The 18,782-nt window shown below is 40.8% G+C and overlaps 1 protein-coding gene across 4 annotated transcripts in view; it reads right to left on the minus strand.

Annotated features, from left to right (window-relative positions):
• NFIB (nuclear factor I B) overlaps nt 1-18,782 on the minus strand; it is a 201,085-nt gene that overhangs the window by 14,141 nt on the left and 168,162 nt on the right. For 3 of the 4 annotated variants that reach the window (XM_066604273.1, XM_066604272.1, XM_066604274.1), the window contains one exon: nt 3,713-3,801. The exons of the other annotated variant lie outside the window; for it this stretch is intronic. In XM_066604273.1, coding sequence (XP_066460370.1) covers nt 3,713-3,801 — 89 coding nt within the window. The remainder of the gene's footprint in view (nt 1-3,712; nt 3,802-18,782) is intronic. 4 annotated transcript variants of the gene reach the window in all.

An 18,782-nucleotide genomic window follows, 5' to 3' on the forward strand; every position in this document is an offset into this window, starting at 1 on the left:
CTGGTAATCCAAAAGAAACCACACTTCATTTGAACTATTTGTTTTCTATAAACAGGGCCAAATAAACGATAAAGCAACGATAAGGCACTAAAACTGGGTTACTTCAGAAGTTCAAATACAGCTATTATATACAAAAACTGAAAAAATCTAAATAAATGACTTATGCATTAAATTAGTACTGCCAAAATGAGCCTTACATGCAAGTGATAAAATGGTATGAGTATAGTAATGTCTATGCTGTACAGACTTCATGAAAAATATCCTTGTTTAGAGAAGTAACCCACTTGTAAAAAAAAAAGAAAAAGTTCAAAAACAATTTTTCACAGCTATTAACCTTGGAGTTTACAAAGTTTTCACAACAAAGCTCTACAACAAAAGTATTATGAGCATCAGTGGTTTCCACCAGGGTAAGGTGATGTTGTTTGAGGTAATTGTTTCAAGTTTCAAATCTGGGTCAAGCTGCTCAGCTGCGTGTTTGAAGAAGAACTTTAGATTAATATACTATTCCCTTATATGACATCAGGAAACACACACAGATGGACTTTTATAGCTTTTATGATCTGGGGAAATCTTGAGTATTGTTATTGAAATAGCTACAACAGAACTATGTGAAACGGTGCTATTCTAAACAACGGACAAACTATATATTAACCATCAAATCTAGAATACACCTTAAATTAGATTACCATAAATGGACCACTGCTCACTTATTTCATTCCTAAAGGGAACCTGCCAAGAGTTTTGTTCTGCCCAGCACAGGCAGCATAAAAACCCAACAGGGCCTTGTATCACAAACACCAATATTCAGAGAAAGCATGTTGAAAAGTAGTTGCGAATGGAAAGAAGAGTCATTGGGGTGGCTCTTCACTGTCCTCTCCCCAACTAGACCTGCTAGATTGACTGGTCTCTTCAAATAACCAAATAGGGAGAGACCTGTCAATCTAGCCGAGCTGGGAGGATATATGTTGGCGGAGAGTCACCCCAATGACTTGTCCTTCCATTCACAACTGCTTTTTAAGGGCTTCCTAGGAATATAGATGTCTACAATGCCAGTATCTGTTGGGATTTTGTGTTGCTCGAAGTTCCTTCAGATTAAAACACCTGATAGGTTCCTTTAGTGCTAAACTATCCAAACATCCTACAGATGGATTAGTCTTTAGCTTGACTCTTAAGACAACATGATATTACAGTGTGCCATGCTATCAGGGCTTTTATTTACACTTTGAAGTACTTTACAATGGGCTTTGTTGGGTTATGAGAAGAGAACAATGGCTTTGTAATGGGTTACGATAACTTTCTGTGTCATGCTATCACAATCAAGGAAACATTTGTCCAATTTGTACATATTTTGGTCATGCACCTCTCTCTTTTGAGTGTATATAAATTAATTAAGAATGTAATGGGGTATGTGAATAAAGAGCCAGTGGTTTCAATGCAAAAATCAGCTACAGGGATGCACTGTATCAGGCTATGGTATAGGAAAATTATAGCCAGGCACTGAATACAACCTACAACCTCTATGGTGGAGGAACTGGTAAGAGCATTGATCTCAATAGTGCTCTTGGAAAAAGGGGTACTATGACTAAATTTGAAAAGCAATGGGCACGTTGGACTAAACAGCCCACGACTGGCCTCTCCTGCCTTAATAAGGTATATATTATTGGCATTTTGATCTATTCATAAATAAATAAGAACTTAATGACATGACAGGAGTAATTAATCGCAGTCTGCAATTACTTTAAATAGCTTCACAACTACTCTGTCCTTCCTGCTTGCTGCTGACCTGGACATGTGGCAGTTATAGCCAACTACTGGCCACGGTAGGGACCTCCTTTGCCAGTGATTGGCTGCAGCAGTCACATGTCCAGGTCAGCAGCAACCAGGAAGTACAGAGTAGTTGTAGTCAATTCAATAAACACTATTTGCTATACGGTCTAAACAGCCAACATCTCATTGTAATCCAGCAACACTTTTTTCCAGTTTGCTTACACTTACCTTAGTTATGAGTCATCTAGATCATGGCTTGTCTCAGTCTTACCATAAGAAGGAGCCAAATGTCCCAAGGCAGATGATAAATAATGCATAATTCAAAGGCCTCAAATGGTAAGACTTGACAAGGCTAACTCAGGGATGAACAAAATATAACAGACTTTAGGACTCAGACAACTCCAGGAGCTTCAGGAGTTTAATTTACTTTAGTGACCCCATCAATAAGAAGCTGCATAGAAATCAATGGAAATCAACCCAAAACAGTAAAGGGGTTTTGTCAATTAAAAAAATAAATCAATACTTACCTATCCCTCCCCCGTCAGTCTTCTTACCACATCTTCTCCTCGCTGAACTTCTCCAGTCTCCAGTGTCACCTAACCTCCAGCTGGCCGGATCCTCCTCTTCTTGCTGTGGAGCGTCCATTCTGCACATGCGTGCTGTCTCGCCGCGAGACTTCATATGCTATTGCAGAGACAGCATGCATGCGCAGTCTCAGCAATAGCTCGGCACTCCCTACTAGGCTATGAACACTACGTCACTATTGACGTAGCGTAGATTGCCCTGCAAGAAGAAGAATGCTGGCACTGATTTTCTGTCACCAGAAGATGAATAATCAGCTGGCTGGAGGTGAGGTGACCCGGCGGAACTGCAGGAGAAGATCAGCGGGGAGAAGATCTGGTAAGAAGGCTGCCTGGGGAGGAATAGATAAGTGTAGATTTTTGGTTTTCTAATGACAGAACCCCTTTAAGCAAATAGAGCACTTGCTACCAGAATTCTAGAAGTTGTCCAACTCTTACTATGGCCTTGTGCTATATGAAACAAATATAAAACTTGACCAAAATTTGCGATAACTGTTTCACATTAAATGCATTCATATGTAAAAAATAACCATCACCAACATTACAATCATGTAGTGTGTAGCATCCCAATCCGCCAGAGTATTCTACAAAGTCATTCGTAGCTTTTCTTATCACACTCCAAAGAAATTTTTCCTTCCAACATGCGAGTGACAAATGATTAGCAGTGTGTTGAGTTAGTGAGCATTCTCGATTATTGGTGATTTATGACAGGCATGCTTCTTTTTTTCCTTACCTCGGAATTCTACCAAAATGAATGACAAATGTACCATCGACAACCAGTTAGTATGTTAATTATTTAGTTAGCTCTATTTTCCTGCTGTGTGTACAAACGTAGGCTTTATGTGACGATTTGTATGGAAATATGGTTCTAACGGTAAATGGTTAGGGCATCTAGGAGTAATTATGCCATATATCTATACAGTATCTGTATGTGAGTGCTGCTGCTGCCGTTTAATGATATATGAATATTTCAGCTCCGATTCCCTACAGCATCTGAAGCTTGTGGTGCCCTAAAACAATGTTGAAGTCTAAAAGCCTGTGTTTGACAGCAACCATATGACAATCCAGACATGGATTAACCCATTGCCTGCTGGGCAAAGTCATCTGTTGTCAACGAGTCTTTGCTTCGCAGATACTCGGCAAACCCACTGGTTTGTCCAAGCTGTTCACCCGTCAACGGTGAAAACTAGAATGGAACAAATGTGTTTAGAAAATTCTTCTTGAAAATGTTTTGGTTAATTGTGATATGTAAATAAATGTTTCCAGGAGAGAGAGAAGGAGGGAGTAGGGGGAAGCTACAACAGAGCTATGTCTCAATGTCATTTATAGATGGAGTGTAGGGTTGGAAATAATTAAAATTTTACCTTTGCCAAGTAATTCCCAATGTATCCTCACTGGCACTGGGGTATAAATGCCTGCCGTTTTGATTCATGGTCCAGTCACAAATCCTCAGCTGTCAATTGAAACCTAGCAGTCAGATATGGATCCAGCAGTACTGCAGTTTTTAGTATTTAAACATGCATAGGCACAAAATCTTTGAGTAAACTTGCTCCCTGCGTTCAAATACTAATATATATGTATGTAATATATATAGACAAGCCTCGGAGTTTATGATGGAGCGATATATATATATACATACACACATACATATATATATATGTATATATACACACACATACATCCTGGCACTGTGTATATCTTTGCACTTTATGAGTTTTTTTTTTTCATTGTAATGGCTACAAACCTCAGTTCAAGCGCCCATCATGCACAAAGGTTTTTAAGGGTAATTAAAAGTGCATGAAGTGCACTGGGACACAGCATCAGGGTGGCTTCAGACGTGCGTATATCGGCCGGGTTTTCACACCCGGCCGATTTACGCTGCCCCTCTCTGCAGGGGGAGGAAGTGGGCCAGGCCAGAAGCAGTGCATAGAGCTCCCGCCCCCTCTCCGCCCCTCACCACTATTTGCATTGGGAGGGGGTGGGACTTAGCTCTGTCCCCGTCCTGCCCCTCACATTGCAAACAGTGGCGAGGGGCGGAGAGGGGGCGGGAGCTCTGTGCACTGCTTCTGGCCTGGCCCACCTCCTCCCCCTGCAGAGAGGGGCAGCGTAAATCGGCCGGGTGTGAAAACCCGTCCGATAATAAGCACGTCTGAATAAGCCCTAAGGGTGGCTTCGGACAAGCGTAATGCCTTAGTGCAACATATTTGCGCAGTGAACGAGTCTTTTGGCACACGGTATGTTCACATGGGTGGGGGGCACCCCCCTCGCCTCGATTTAAATGGCTAATAAGGTCCTGATGTGTGCTTTTCCTGGCAAGTTTCCGCACCTCCTAGGGGCTTCTATGGGGCCCCTTGGTGCGCAAATATGCAGGAAAATAGAGCAGGTACTATTTTTTTGCGCATGCACGAAATGCGCAAAAACAAATCGTAAGGGTGCATGAACCCATTGACATCAATGGGCTTTACACTCTGCGCAATGTGCGGTGCAAATAGGTCCGTGTGGAACCGCCCTAATTCTCCCGAATATGAAAGTCTACAGATATACACATGACCAGAACACAGTGTGCATGAAAGTTAATTTCCACAATATATTTACTTGGTAAAGGGAGCATAAAAGATGTAAGGAGGTAATTGTAAGCACATTCCTTTTAGCCATTGTTAAACTTAAAAAAAAAATGTTAATGATCAAAAAAAAAATGAAGAATAAGGGAAAGGGTGCCAAATATTTTTTGAAAGTTGATCACCTGGTTAGCATCTGGCCTGTGGCATGCAGATGGATTAAAACAGCACTATAGAAAACATGCAATTGTATAGACTTAAAGGAAAACAACATGGTTAAAACAAATCTAGAAAGGAAGTAGAACTACACGACTCGGTAATAAAACGGCAACATAAGCTTTCAGAAAGAGATGAGCAGTTTCATTTTATGTGTAGACATGACTTTTTCTAAATACGAAGGCCTATATAAAACTGCCTCGAGGGTGGTTTCACAAAGAGCATTTTTAAGAAAAACGCTGTGTTTTTTCACGGCATCTTCCTACTATTTTATTTCTCGTCCAAAAAGTTGCGGCCAGATGTCAGCTGTAGGGCAGTGGGGCAATATGAAACGGACTGCATTTTTTGTGGCATTTTTCTAAACACAGCACACTTCAGGCGTGGTGTTTTTTTAAAGGTGTTTTTCCATAATGTTCTCCGAAGAAAACAAAATGGCTGAAAAAATGTATGTCAGAAATAAATGACTAAAAAAAGAACACCACAAAAAAAACTTTCCAAGAGATGCATGAAATTCATGGCATTTTTTTATAAGCCCTAAAAAAAAGTTACAAAAAAGTGTATAAAGATCTATGAGTGCATTGCAACACGTCCGTAAGGGCTTATTAAGACAGGCGTATATCGGTCGGGTTTTCACGCCCGGCCAATATACGCTGCCCCTCTCTGTAAGGGAAGGAGGCGGGACAGGAGCTAGTGCACTGAGCTCCCGCCCTCTCCGTCACTCACCATTGTTTGCAATAGGAGGGAGCTAGGTTCCACCTCTGTCTCGCCCCTCCCATTGCAAACAGTGGTGAGGGGTGGAGGGGGGTAGGAGCTCAGTGCACTAGCTCCCGTCCCGCCTCCTCACCTTGCAGAGAGAAAACCCGACCGATATACGCCCGCCTGAATAAGCCCTTATACTGATCTGTAATTCGGACATACTATAGATCAGTGTTCCCCAACTCCAGTCCTCAGGGACCGCCAACAGTTTTCAGGATTTCCTCAGTGTTGCACAGGTGATGTAATTATTGTCGGTGCCTCAGACATTGCCACAGGAGTTCTTACTATAGGATATCCTGAAAACAGGACCTGTTGGTGGTCCCTGAGGACTGGAGTTGGGGACCCCTGTTATAGATGACATTGCAACTATATGTCATCAGTAGTTCATCATTGTTTGATTTGTGTTTGCCTCCGTATTTGCGTAAATTGGTTTTATCATTTACTGGGCTAATACTGATCCGTAGTTGACCAGTAAAATATAATACCAATGAATGCAGCAAATATGGAGGCAGAATCAGACAAAAGTAGCGCATGCTAGGTTTTTAAATCACAGCTGTGTAAACTAGCTCCATAATACAGTCCGCAAAACCCGGATCAAATACAGAGTAAGACACCGCTCATCCGACAGCGATCTAACCGTTCAGAGCTACGGTAGTCATCCCAGCATATCTCCCTTGTTTCCCCTCACAATCATTAGCTAACTATCGAAATGTGAAAAGAAGGATGGAAGACTTTGAAGGAAGCCTAGAGGAAGGTCAATGTGGGACTAGACCCGATATGGTATGAAGACCACCAGGAATAGGAAATGTATAAAATAATCCCAACTAGAGCAGACTACTCGAGCAAGTGGTGCCTTATGCAAGTACCTGCCTGCCGGCCCGGCGGGGGAGAGCGGGGAGGAACAGGGGGGAGATCTCTCTCTCACTCTCTCCCCCCCGCGCCGCCCTGCTCACTCCCGCAACTCACCGCTCTTCCCCGCCGGCACCCGAATCTTTTGAGACGAGCGGGCAGGTACTCGCATAAGGCACTACTCGCTCATCTCTAATCCCAACCATAGTGACACGTAAACAGAATGTGTTTTCCAATATGATTAATGAAATTAGCCCAGGTAACTGCAGTATTGTGATAAGTGGGAAGTTTAGTTGGGTGTTTGGTAGCAGAAGCCAATTAAAAGCATCGAAGTTTCAAATTGTCCACTTTCCCCATCTGCATTTTTTTTTTTGCTCGATTAATTGAAATCTACATGGCTTTCACCGCTTTGCGTCTGCTGCCTCGTGATAGCAGATTTAATATCACTGAAAACTTCATGTTTTTCAATCATAATAAACCAAATGAAAATATGTTCCCAGCGTGATAATATATTACTATTACAGCATAACACAATCTTTCGGATTTTCTATACCAAATCAGAATGTTGTTTTTTTTTTTACCTAAAGGGAAGTTATTTTGATCCTAATATAAATGTGTGTATCCTTGTTGTGTGAGGAGTGAACATCCTGACAGCATATCAGAATATACTCTGCTATATACACAGGTATACCAGAATATATACTCACACCACACGCACGTGGCCAGGTCATGGTTGGCAATATTGAAAACGAGACCCAAAGAAATCTATTTTGCATAGAGCGCCTCCGTATTTCAGAAAGAGGTCGGCTGATACTTCTTTCAAGGATTTGTACGCTGGATGTTGTATTATGCAGATATTCTAGTGTTCACAAGTACTAAAGCACCATATGTCAGCACACCGGTGCCTATGCATCTGTAAGCACACACCGATGGGGATTCTGTGCTGCAATAGGAGGGAGACCCTGACGGAAATAAGGAGTTAGATTTCTAATATAAAGGCATTTCTCTGAACATCCTCCCCAAGTCTGCTGAGAGTTTGTAAGATGTATCTCTTAGAGGCCATTTCTACAGGTCCAAAAACTTTTTTCTTTTTTTTTTCTTTTTTTTAAATCACTGACTTTTGAGTAATCCAGAAATCAAAGCTCACATCTGCATCATAAGATATTTGGACAAGCTGCTGAGAAAATTCTGCAGTGGAACATAACTAGCCGGAGAACTTGTCTTATGGTAGGATGCGCATGTCACTTGATCAGCTTACAAGTTACCCTGAAATGACCTATACGGCCAGATGCAGCCGGCTGTTCCTGGGACCCCTGGCTGTATTAACAGCCTCAAATTTTAATATATACTATACAAAATGTGGTCTCCGAGTCCGGATATTAAAGATGGGGGATTTTTGCTTACACATCTTTCTGACTATACAGATTGCTGTACAAGTGTGATATACCCCAAATGATCTACTGTATGTAGGCCTCATGTTGAGAGAGAACATTAATGTGCAGCACGATGGATGCTACATAAACGGTGAACTACAAGTAAAGTCTGAAGAACAGCTGCAAAAGTTGAAGTCAGGATTACACTCTCTCGATAACTTCTTTATATGCTTGTAAGCACAGTATATACTCTATAAACACACACATATATATATATATATACATATATATATATATATTTATTTATATATATAGATATACATCTCTATACTGTGTTTCCCCGAAAAAAAGACAGTGTCTTATATTAATTTTTGTTAAAAAAGGTTTAACTTTTTTACATGTATAGCTTCCTGGACACTATTTAAATGGACTTTTTTAATGAACTGTTAGGGCTTAATTTTGGAGTAGGGCTTATATTTCAAGCATCCTCAAAAAGCCTGAAAAATCATTTTGCATCCTCAAAAATTCTGGAAAATCATGCTTATTTTCAGGGTAGGTTTTATTTTCAGGGAAACAGGGTATATACATATATAGATATATCTATCTATCTATCTATCTATCTATCTATCTATCTATATGTATATGTACATACACTGTATACACACGGCAGTGGTATAGAGTGCTGTTGTGAGAGGAGGCATCTCCCTAGCTTCCCGTTCCCAATGTCTCTCCTTGATACATTCTGTGAGATTTGGAGATCTAGAACTACAGGGTTAAGCTTGGTATAGCTTTTGTTACAACACAATTCATGTTTTGGCTAGCAGTCAAGTTCTGCTGGTCTTTAGACACATTCATCCACTATTACATGGACCTTGAACACATGGCATATGTGATTGTGCCAAAATCTTCACAGCATCACCATGAGAGGAACAAAAGAATATCATGTACATGCAAATCGTGATAGATTTCTCCTTCCTTGTGCTTCGCATCTATATGTCTTTTGTGGCTGAACCATAAAATGATGTCTCATTAGTAAGTCAGCCACCAACTGGGAAATCTAAGCTTAATTCTAATAAAGTGATGTTTATAAATGACTATCCTGATGGAAAGAATGAAAGAAAAACTGATGAAACGTTTGTTATTTCAGTGATGTCAGCTAATCTCTTCAAACGAGGCATTTGCATACTGTCATCTGGACTCGGACTTCCTTTAAATGTGTTTCCTCTCTGTCTTACATATGTGTAAGGTGACCTCTTATCCATTTTCATACCATTGTGGCAGTCACATGTCATGGTTTTACGTCAAACTATCATTACCGATAAGAGACACAATAAGAGCCTTCGCTGTGTTGATAGGTTGTTTCCTGTCTATACTGAGGGCTTGCTGTTTGGGCTCTAGTCCGCAGCATTTAGCTTTCCTTTTAAATAGACTGAAAACTGTGCTTTAGTAATTCTTCTACTGAGCTTTCATCATATAAAAAAAAACAAAAAACAAAAAAAACTGAAAATAAAGGGGGATGAGGGGGGGAATATAATAACTGTGACAGAAATGAATAATTAAAAGGATGCACCTGGAAACAAGACTGAACTACATATTTTTGAGCAGGTTTACCATGTATTCGGTAAGTTTGCTTTCACCTTAATGAAGCTCATTGTGTCCCTTCGCAGCTAAAATGTTAAACATAAAAATAACTAAAAGTTCACACTCCAGCACTTAGTCTAAAAGTTTTTTATTTCAAGGGATTTTCCAGGACTAAAGTACTGAAGACCTATCTCAGGATAGGTCATCAATATCAGATCGGTGGGGGTTTGCCAGTCAAGATCCCCGCCGACCGACTGATTGAAGAGGCCATGGCGCTCGGGTATGTATTGGGGCCTCAGGCCTCTAACATAATGTTCACCAGTTACATGGCCTGAGAGCAGCTCAGTCCCATTTAAGTGAATGAGACAGAGCTAGAATACCAAATACAATCGGGGTGAAATGAACAGCGCTGTGTCTGGTAGGACGTAAAGTGACAGCGTTGCCACTACAAACAGCTGATCTGCGGAAGTCCTGAGCAGCAGACCCACACCGATCTGATAGTGGTGGACTATCTTGAGGATATGTCTTCAATCTTGAAGTCTCAGAAAACCCTTTTAATGTAAAGGACATCTGAAGAACTAGTTATTAGAGAATTTAAAGGAGACTAATAAATGATTACAAATAGAAAGTCGTTTCCTTACTAGAGGTTCATTAATCATGATATAATGCAGGAAAATGATAGCCAAGAACAGCTCTCCAGAAAGTTGAATTTTACTTCTGGTCTCATGGAAGGTTAGAGAAATACATTTTTGCTCATGTGTTTTCCTTTATAATGGTTGATATGTATAAAAGCACAATTCAAAATACTTTAATGATAAGATGATATACTGTAAGAGCATCTGGAACAATACCAAAGACCCAGTGACAGTTCTAGGAAACATAGGTAAAGGATATATCTTAAATAGTGCAGTTAATGCACAGTTTGGGGGTTCCTTGAGATTTAACTTTGAAAAGTTTCTATACTTTGGACGAATACTTCCAATGTTCTAAAATGTCCTGTGCAAAAACGTTATTCTTCACCAACACGATATGAGACATCAATAAACTGGCCAAACTGACGGACAAAAAAATACGAGAGCAACCTCGAACACAAATTCCCTGCTGCATGCAGAAAAGGCGAAATGCATTATGCTGAAGGGGCACTGCTGAACAGACACTCACACACCTAACATTCATTTGGGAGGCGAAGAAAGTGGCTGCAGATAAGGCTCGTATATGGTGCCGGCACACATATACGTTTCGTGCACCATGCAGATTTACAGCCCATTAGTGTCACCGATACTAATAGATCAGGAAGGCTGCTCAAACCTAAGTGTACAACATAAAACACTGACAACCCTGGTTCCCCCAGGATCTCAGGGCCAGACTGCTTCTGCAAAAGTGATAATAAATATGTGGAAGTAGTTAGTTGATATTTTGGCCAAAAATACAAGAGCTCGCAACCAACGTCGTTAGCCTAGGCACTCACAAGACCTGAGAACCCTTGATTGGGGTTGTGAGTTTGCATATTTTGGCCCAAATTTCAACTACCTTATATTTATTACAACTTGGCAGAAGCAGTTTGGCCTTGAGAACCTGGGGGAACCATGGATGTCAGTGTTTTGTGTAGGACACTTAGAAGATACAGGACAGCTTGCCTGATCTATTAGTAAGGGTGTCACCAATAAGCTGTAAGTCTGCATGTATGACAGACACATTCTCTCGCTAAGAAACCCAAATATTCCCCAATAACTTTATTATTTTTGTATGGTTCCCTTTGAAAACTGACATGGCCGAAAATTAAAAAAGTAAATTCATGAAGTTTTTTTTTAAAGAAAAACTGTTTTGCAACATAAAAAGGTAATTACATATAATTTTTCATAGGTAACCACACAACAATTAAGACGTATTGGGGAACTTTTGAGTTTCTGTGGTAGAGCGTGCGCATGGGACTCTGAAAAGAGTTAGATTTTCATGCAACCCGCCGACTTCATAGGGGGACACCGCTGGATCACAAGAGCAGAGGAATATAAAAAAATACACCACCTGTCACGTCCCCTAACAGCACTATAACTTAGTTTATGGTGCTATGAGGACATGACAGGTTACCTTTAACTACCACAGGCTGCATATTACAGTAATATCAGCAAGAAAAGTCAAAGTATAGATGTTGTGAAGATGTACACTAATTAACCATAACAATAAAAGCACTGAAAGGGTGATTAATAGCATTGACTATCTCATGACAATGGTACCCGTGAAGGGGAGAAATATATTAAGACAGCAAGTGAACAGTCAGTTTGTGAAGCTGACCTGTTGGAAGTAGTAAAAATGGGCAAGCGTAAGGATCTGAACAACTTTAACAAGGGTCAAACTGTGAGGGCTAGATGACTGGATCCAAGCATCTCAAAAATGGCAGGTTGTATGGGGTGTTCCTAGTATGCAGTTGTCAGAACCTACCAAAACTGGTCCAAGGAAGAACAACCAGTGAACTAGTGACCAGGTCATGGATGCCAAAGACTCATTGGTATCTAGCACAACTGGTCCCATGCCACACAAAAGCTAATGTAGCACAAAATTGCTGAAAAAGTTAATGCTGACTATGATAGAAAGCTGTCAGAACACAAAGTTCTTCACAACTTGCGGCATATGGAATTGCATAGCCACAGAATAGTCTGAACACCCATCATGACCCATGTCCAATGCCAAAAGCAAGTACAATGGGCACATGAGCCCAGCAGAAAAGCTCTGTCAGAACTGGTCCAGAATGTGTCCGGATCTGATGAATCATATTTTCTTTTATCTCATATAGATAGCCAGGTGCATTGCTTACCTGGGAAAGAAATTGCACCAGGACGCACTACAGATAGACAACAAGCTGGCAGAGACAGTGTGATACTCTGGGCCATGTTCTGTTGGAAAACCTTGTGTCCTGGCATTTATCTAGCTATTACTATGACGCATGCCACCTACTTAAACATTACTGTAGACCAACTATACCCCACTATGACAAAGGTATTCCCTAAAGGCAGGGGCCTCTTTCAGCAGGATAATATGTCCCACTCCACTGCAAAAATTGTTCAAGAATGATCAGAAGAACATGACATTGGGTTCATTATGTTGACTTGGTCATCAAATTCTCGATATCTCAATCTGATCAAGCATCAGTGGGATGTACTGCAAAAACAGGTCTGATGCATGAAGGCCATCACACAAATTATAAAACTTAAAGGATGTGCTGCTAGCATCTTGGTGCCGGAATTAACAGGACACCTTAGGACATTTTCTTGAATCCATGTCTTGATGGCTCAGAGCTGTTTTGATGATATGAGGGGAACCTATATAATACTAGGAAGATAGTTTCCATGTTATGGTTGATAGGTGTATAATATTAAATAACCTGTGTATTTGCAGCTCCTACCGTAGACCTAGCTTTAATCGAAATATGTTGCATTAAAGTGACCCTCCAGTCAGGAGCTCAAAATTGATATGCAAGTCAGTACCTACAGGGGATGATTACCCGCTATTTATTTTTTCTCAGATCTCACTCCTTGGCTGCTTTTTATCTCAGGGCATATTAGAGCAAAGCTGTGATCTGTGACTATAGCTACAGTAGCTAACCAGATGTAGTTAGGGACATACCCCCTGTGTCATCATTGGTTCAGAGGTGGCAGTTATTCATACTTCACTTGTCATGGAGGTGCAGAAAGGCTTTGTTCACGAAAATGCCAGCATTGACGTGTTAAAGGGAATGTATCATGACACTTTATTCAAATCAAGTTCTATTATGTACATATTATCCATCTATCCATCATCTCCTCTGTTATCGCCTGATCTCGGGAGAAGAGTCTCTACGTCATCAGTTCCTGGAGTCTGTAATAGTCTATTGACATTTCTCTGTCAATTAGCTCCCATTCAATGTAGCTGCCATAAAGCACACAAATCCTGTTGTCTATACAGATAATACAGGAAGTGCGCTTCCAATATGGCCACCCCAATTAAATAAAAACTACTTGAAATACATCAATCACTATGGCATTGTTAAAAAAAGCCCATAATGTCTCTTCTATGAACGTCTATCGAATTAATAAAAATAAAATAAATTATACATGTCCTACTATATTACATTATTTCCATCTTTTCTCTTGATGGCACATTGTACGCAAAAAGCACACACTACTAACTGGTTTTCTTTGGATGGTCCAAGTCTATTTAGCACTTTTTTGGCAACTTAATTTATATAGGAGCATTTGATTTTTATCCTTTTCCCATGAAAAGGGTGGGTTGAGAATACTTCTCATTTCCCAGGGGGCATAAATCTCTTTAATACTCCCCCCACCCCGATCATCTGACATTACATCTAGAATGTACCTGTGACAGTACTTCTTCTGGAAGGGTCAATGTGTATTAAAAGGGGTTGTGGGTTGTCTAAAAGGCTTTCCCATTGCTAAAATCATCCTCTGCCTAATTTAGAATTTATCTAAGCTAATATAAAATGATTGATTGTGTGCATTTCATGTACCTCTTGCTTCTCACTTTCATTCATCATGGGATGCTTTAAATGAAATGCATTTAGAACCTGCCACCATCAGAGAGGAATCTCTTAAATCTTTGGAAAGCGGAACGAGGACACAGTAAATCAATCTCACTTTATTTCTGCCGCACAGGGCAAGCTTTACATTGACAAAGTAATTAAAGCGGGTTTGGTTTGCTCCGGCGCTACAATCTCTCTCTCTCTTCCTCTCTATCTTTCCGGGGACTTGAAACTCATGAGATGCAAACTTATTTATTTTCATGGAAGTGTTTTTCATACTAACTTAAACATTCTTTATTGTCTTTAGAAATAAAAAAATAAGTTGGCACGAAAGAGAAAATATGAGGCATCATTAATGAATCCAAGGTGGATGACGTCTATGCGGTTCGTTGTTTTAATAACCCCTGATAATTTCGTTGCTTTTCAACAAATAGCTATATAATGGTATGTTGTAGCATCGGAATGCTTTTATAACCTATCATCAATGTAATCTAGCCAAAAGGTAACATTAACTACTTTAATTGGTATCTAACAGAGAATAACTGAGTCATTAGTAATGTCAGCTGAGGGTTTTTGGACGTATAATTTATTCATTAACACTCTTTTGGATCTATATAAAAAAAACTAGATTTGAGATGGTATTACAAATTCTAAGTGGATTCAAAATCTAGTTTACCACATATTATACACAAACTAAATATTATATATTACAAATACTATGTGCTACAATCTTGGTTTCTGTAAATATATTACCGTATATACCGGCGTATAAGACGACTTTTGAACCCCGAAAAATCTGCTCTGCAGTCGGGGGTCGTCTTATGCGCCGGTAATACAAAAAAAAAAAAAGTGTAAAAAAAAAAAATTTATTACTCACCTCCCACGGTGTTCTGTCGCGCTCCGGCAGGATGTCGCTCGCTCCGGCAGGCTGTCGCTCGCTCCTCGTCCCCGTCGCAGCATAGCTTTCTGAATGCGGGGCTTGAAATCCCCGCTTCCAGAAAGCTAATACACACGCCGGCAGCCATGACAGCATTGAATGGCTGTGATTGGCTAAAGCACACGTGGCTTCAGCCAATCACACTATTCAATGACATCATTGAATGGCTGTGATTGGCTGAAGGCGCACGTGTTAGCAATCACACCCATTCAATGATGTCATTGAATAGTGTGATTGGCTGAAGCCACGTGTGCTTTAGCCAATCACAGCCATTCAATGATGTCATGGCTGCCGGCGTGTGTATTAGCTTTCTGGAAGCGGGGATTTCAAGCCCCGCATTCAGAAAGCTATGCTGCGGCGGGGACGAGGAGCGAGCGACAGCCTGCCGGAGCGCGACAGAACGCCGTGGGAGGTGAGTAATGAATTTTTTTTTTTTTCTCCACTGTATACCGGCGTATAAGGTGACAGTTGGGGGGTCGTCTTATACGCCCCGTCGCCTTATACGCCGGTATATACGGTAGTTCTATGAAGTTTTAAGGCAAACTCTTTTTCTATGGCCTATTAAAGCATGTGGACATCATGGAAGGGGATCTCCTGCTCATAACCCTCATCCACAAGCCAGTATGGAGAGATGCTAAAGGCCCATTTACATGGAGCAATGATCGCTCGAAGATCGCTCAAGCGACAGTTTGAGCGATCATTTTGCATAAACTTAATAGCTTATTAGAGTGCAAATGAAGCCTTTAGCTGAATGCAGTTAATAGCTGGAGGGCTCCTATCTGCTTTCAGCTCCTTTGTTCTCCGACGGGAAGCAATGCTATGAGCACTACCCGTGAAGAACTCAGCGTGCGATCCTGATAAGACCACACGACGATTTTTAGGTTGACCTGAATTTAACGATCAGCTAGCAGTGCACGAAAAGTTTAGATGGAACTATTATCGCTCAAACAATTGCTTTTTAGAAATTTTTGAGTGATCATCGCTCCGTGTAAATGGGCCTTAAGTAAGAGACGCTTCCACTCTGGTGGACCTGACTTGTCTACGAATAACATGACTGATCATCCATTTACAAGGCCAGCATGTAAAGCTACAAGTTTGGGCAGATGGAGGTTTGTAGAATATAATGTAGAGATATCCTAATATGTATGGCAGATCCCCATGACCAAGGAAGCACAGGAGAGGTCTGCTTTCCTCACCCCATTTGGACTCTACACGAGTCCAGGGTGATGCCCTTCAGCATGAAAAATGCTCCGGCCACTTTCCAACGCTTGGTGGATCAGTATCGTGAGGGGCGTGAAGTATTTGCAGTTCCATACTAAGACCTGCCAATTAAAACCACACTCTATTTTGAGCTCATTTAGTTGGCAACTAGTAGCCTGCTTCTAGAGAGGGCAAGCAGCCATACGAATGTTAATATCTTATGTGTGTGCACAAAACAACCTGACATATATCTATTGTGACGTTTGTAGACTATGATCACCAAAAGTATGATTACAGTGTTGTTTTTCAGTGGTCAAACCAATGATAATGGTCAAACCAGGAAATGTGCTCATACCTACATACAGCATCAGACTATTGCCATTGAAATGCTTTATTGAAGATACTGTTAGCATAGAGGGCAAGAAAAAGTCCTGAGTTAAATAATGATCGCCTTAAGTGCAATTGATATTAGTGCTGCAAGATTTATGCGAAGTCCCAATAGCTGTATTGATCCTGAAGAAAATTAGACTTCCCGAAGGTCAAGGCTCATTTCTTCTCAGCATCTCAGGCCGAACCAATGTTAACTAAACAAAGGATTATTTTAGGGTAACGCTACATTTCTGTGATTTTAATTATGTATACTATAACTTTTGATAATCTTACCAAACTATAACAATTCAGCGCTTTATACTACAAATAAAGATGTGACTCCACAATACAACAAGTTAAATGAAGAAGTAAGCCCATAAATGGACGCAGTAAAATAACGCCAGGTTAGCAGATAAAAGTTGCAGTTAAATACCCAATTAAAACCCAAGTAAATCTGCCTGCTGCCACTGTGAGCGAGTTCTGGGAGATGGAGAGCTACCTCTTACATGAGAAATTAGTAAAAAGGGCTAATATTTTATTTTGGGATCATTTGACCTGGGGCTAGACATTAATTTTAATTGGGCTACTTATCCTCTTAGAAGCTCTCAACAACTGAAAGTAACGTACACCTCTACAAGCATCAGACAGCTCAGAATCTTTGATACTACTGCATCCTGAGAATGGCAGAATAAAAGGAATCTGGTGCGTCCCCCTAATGCTGTGCTCTCGGGAAAGGACAGGAGGCCCAACTACTCAGTTCGCCATAAGGCGTCCCTCACACAGACGTTTTCTACCGCGACGCTCTCAGCGCCTCGCTAATCGCGGTATATAGCTCCCATTGTTTGCAATGGAGGCTCTCAGACAGCCGTTCGGTCTGGATTTTCGAGTGAAGTCTGTTCTATTTCTGACATTTAGCGCACCTCATGCATGATGAGGTGTGCTAAACTCCGCTGTCGGCCGCAGCATGTGGCCGAATGCGAAAGTGAATTGCGGCAAAGTGCCGCGATTGAAATCGCGGTGCTTTGCGTAACGCCTGTGTGAGGGAGGTCTAATTCTCTGTTTGGTTTCTTGGCACTGGAGGTTGCTTACAGAGTTGACGGCTAAAAGGTTGTACTGCCACAGGACTGAATTGTATACTTCATCCAACTGTAACTTTTTATTACAAGTGGGAATGTTCATTTAATAAAACAACTACTACTTGACGCAGCAGCGCGCTGTGGAATATGTTGGAGCTATCTAAGCAACCTGGGATAAATAAGTAGGCCTAATACATTCCAGACACCAGAACTGCCCCAGGATGCCCGGCTGCTATTGAAAGCATTTGTACTCAATTTTTGGCCATGGGGTGATAAATACTTTTGTTTAAAAAAAAAGTTTTTCAGAGGTGATATAATTTTTCTAGTATTTGTAAGCGTTTGGTGCAGAGGCCCCTTCATCAGGCTGGATATCAATGTGCGCTACCATGCTATTGTTGTTGTACATCGATACCGTATAGTAAAAGGATTTTAGTAGTCAATTCTCAGTTCAGTAAAGAGATGCAAATAAGACAGCTCATTAAATTAAGATGTAGATGGTCTATCTACTTCTTTCTGTCCTCAGTACAACCTCTAGAAAATGGTCTTATTATCTAAAGCTGGAATAAAAGTCCCAAATGATGTGTATATTACCCTGGAATGGGGAGATCTAAACTCCACATGCTTTGTATGTCTCTGAAAGAACAGGGCACATGTATAAGAGTAGGGAGTGTTTTTTTCAATCTGTCTGAATGTGCCTAGGAATAAGGTGCAGCCTACTTATCATATGAATTAAGAAAAAAAATCCAATATTTTTGGTGCAGAATCCACTTGTCTGAGACTTTTTGGGTTGGGGCTTTGACTATAAGTATTATAAAGAGCTATTCATGACGGGGGAGTCATAAATTTGTGATAGGTGCAGGTCCCAGGTGTGGGACCCAAAATTATGTGGTGTACAGTGGTCCCTCAACCTGCCTGATGAGGAGGCTGCTGGCCACCACATCCAGGCAGTTATTGAATAGAGAGGTGATCGTATAGGTTTGGCCACCTCATCAAGCTGGTATGGTGA

This window comes from Eleutherodactylus coqui, chromosome 5, assembly GCF_035609145.1.
Source record: "Eleutherodactylus coqui strain aEleCoq1 chromosome 5, aEleCoq1.hap1, whole genome shotgun sequence".
Taxonomy (NCBI): Eukaryota; Metazoa; Chordata; class Amphibia; order Anura; family Eleutherodactylidae; genus Eleutherodactylus; species Eleutherodactylus coqui.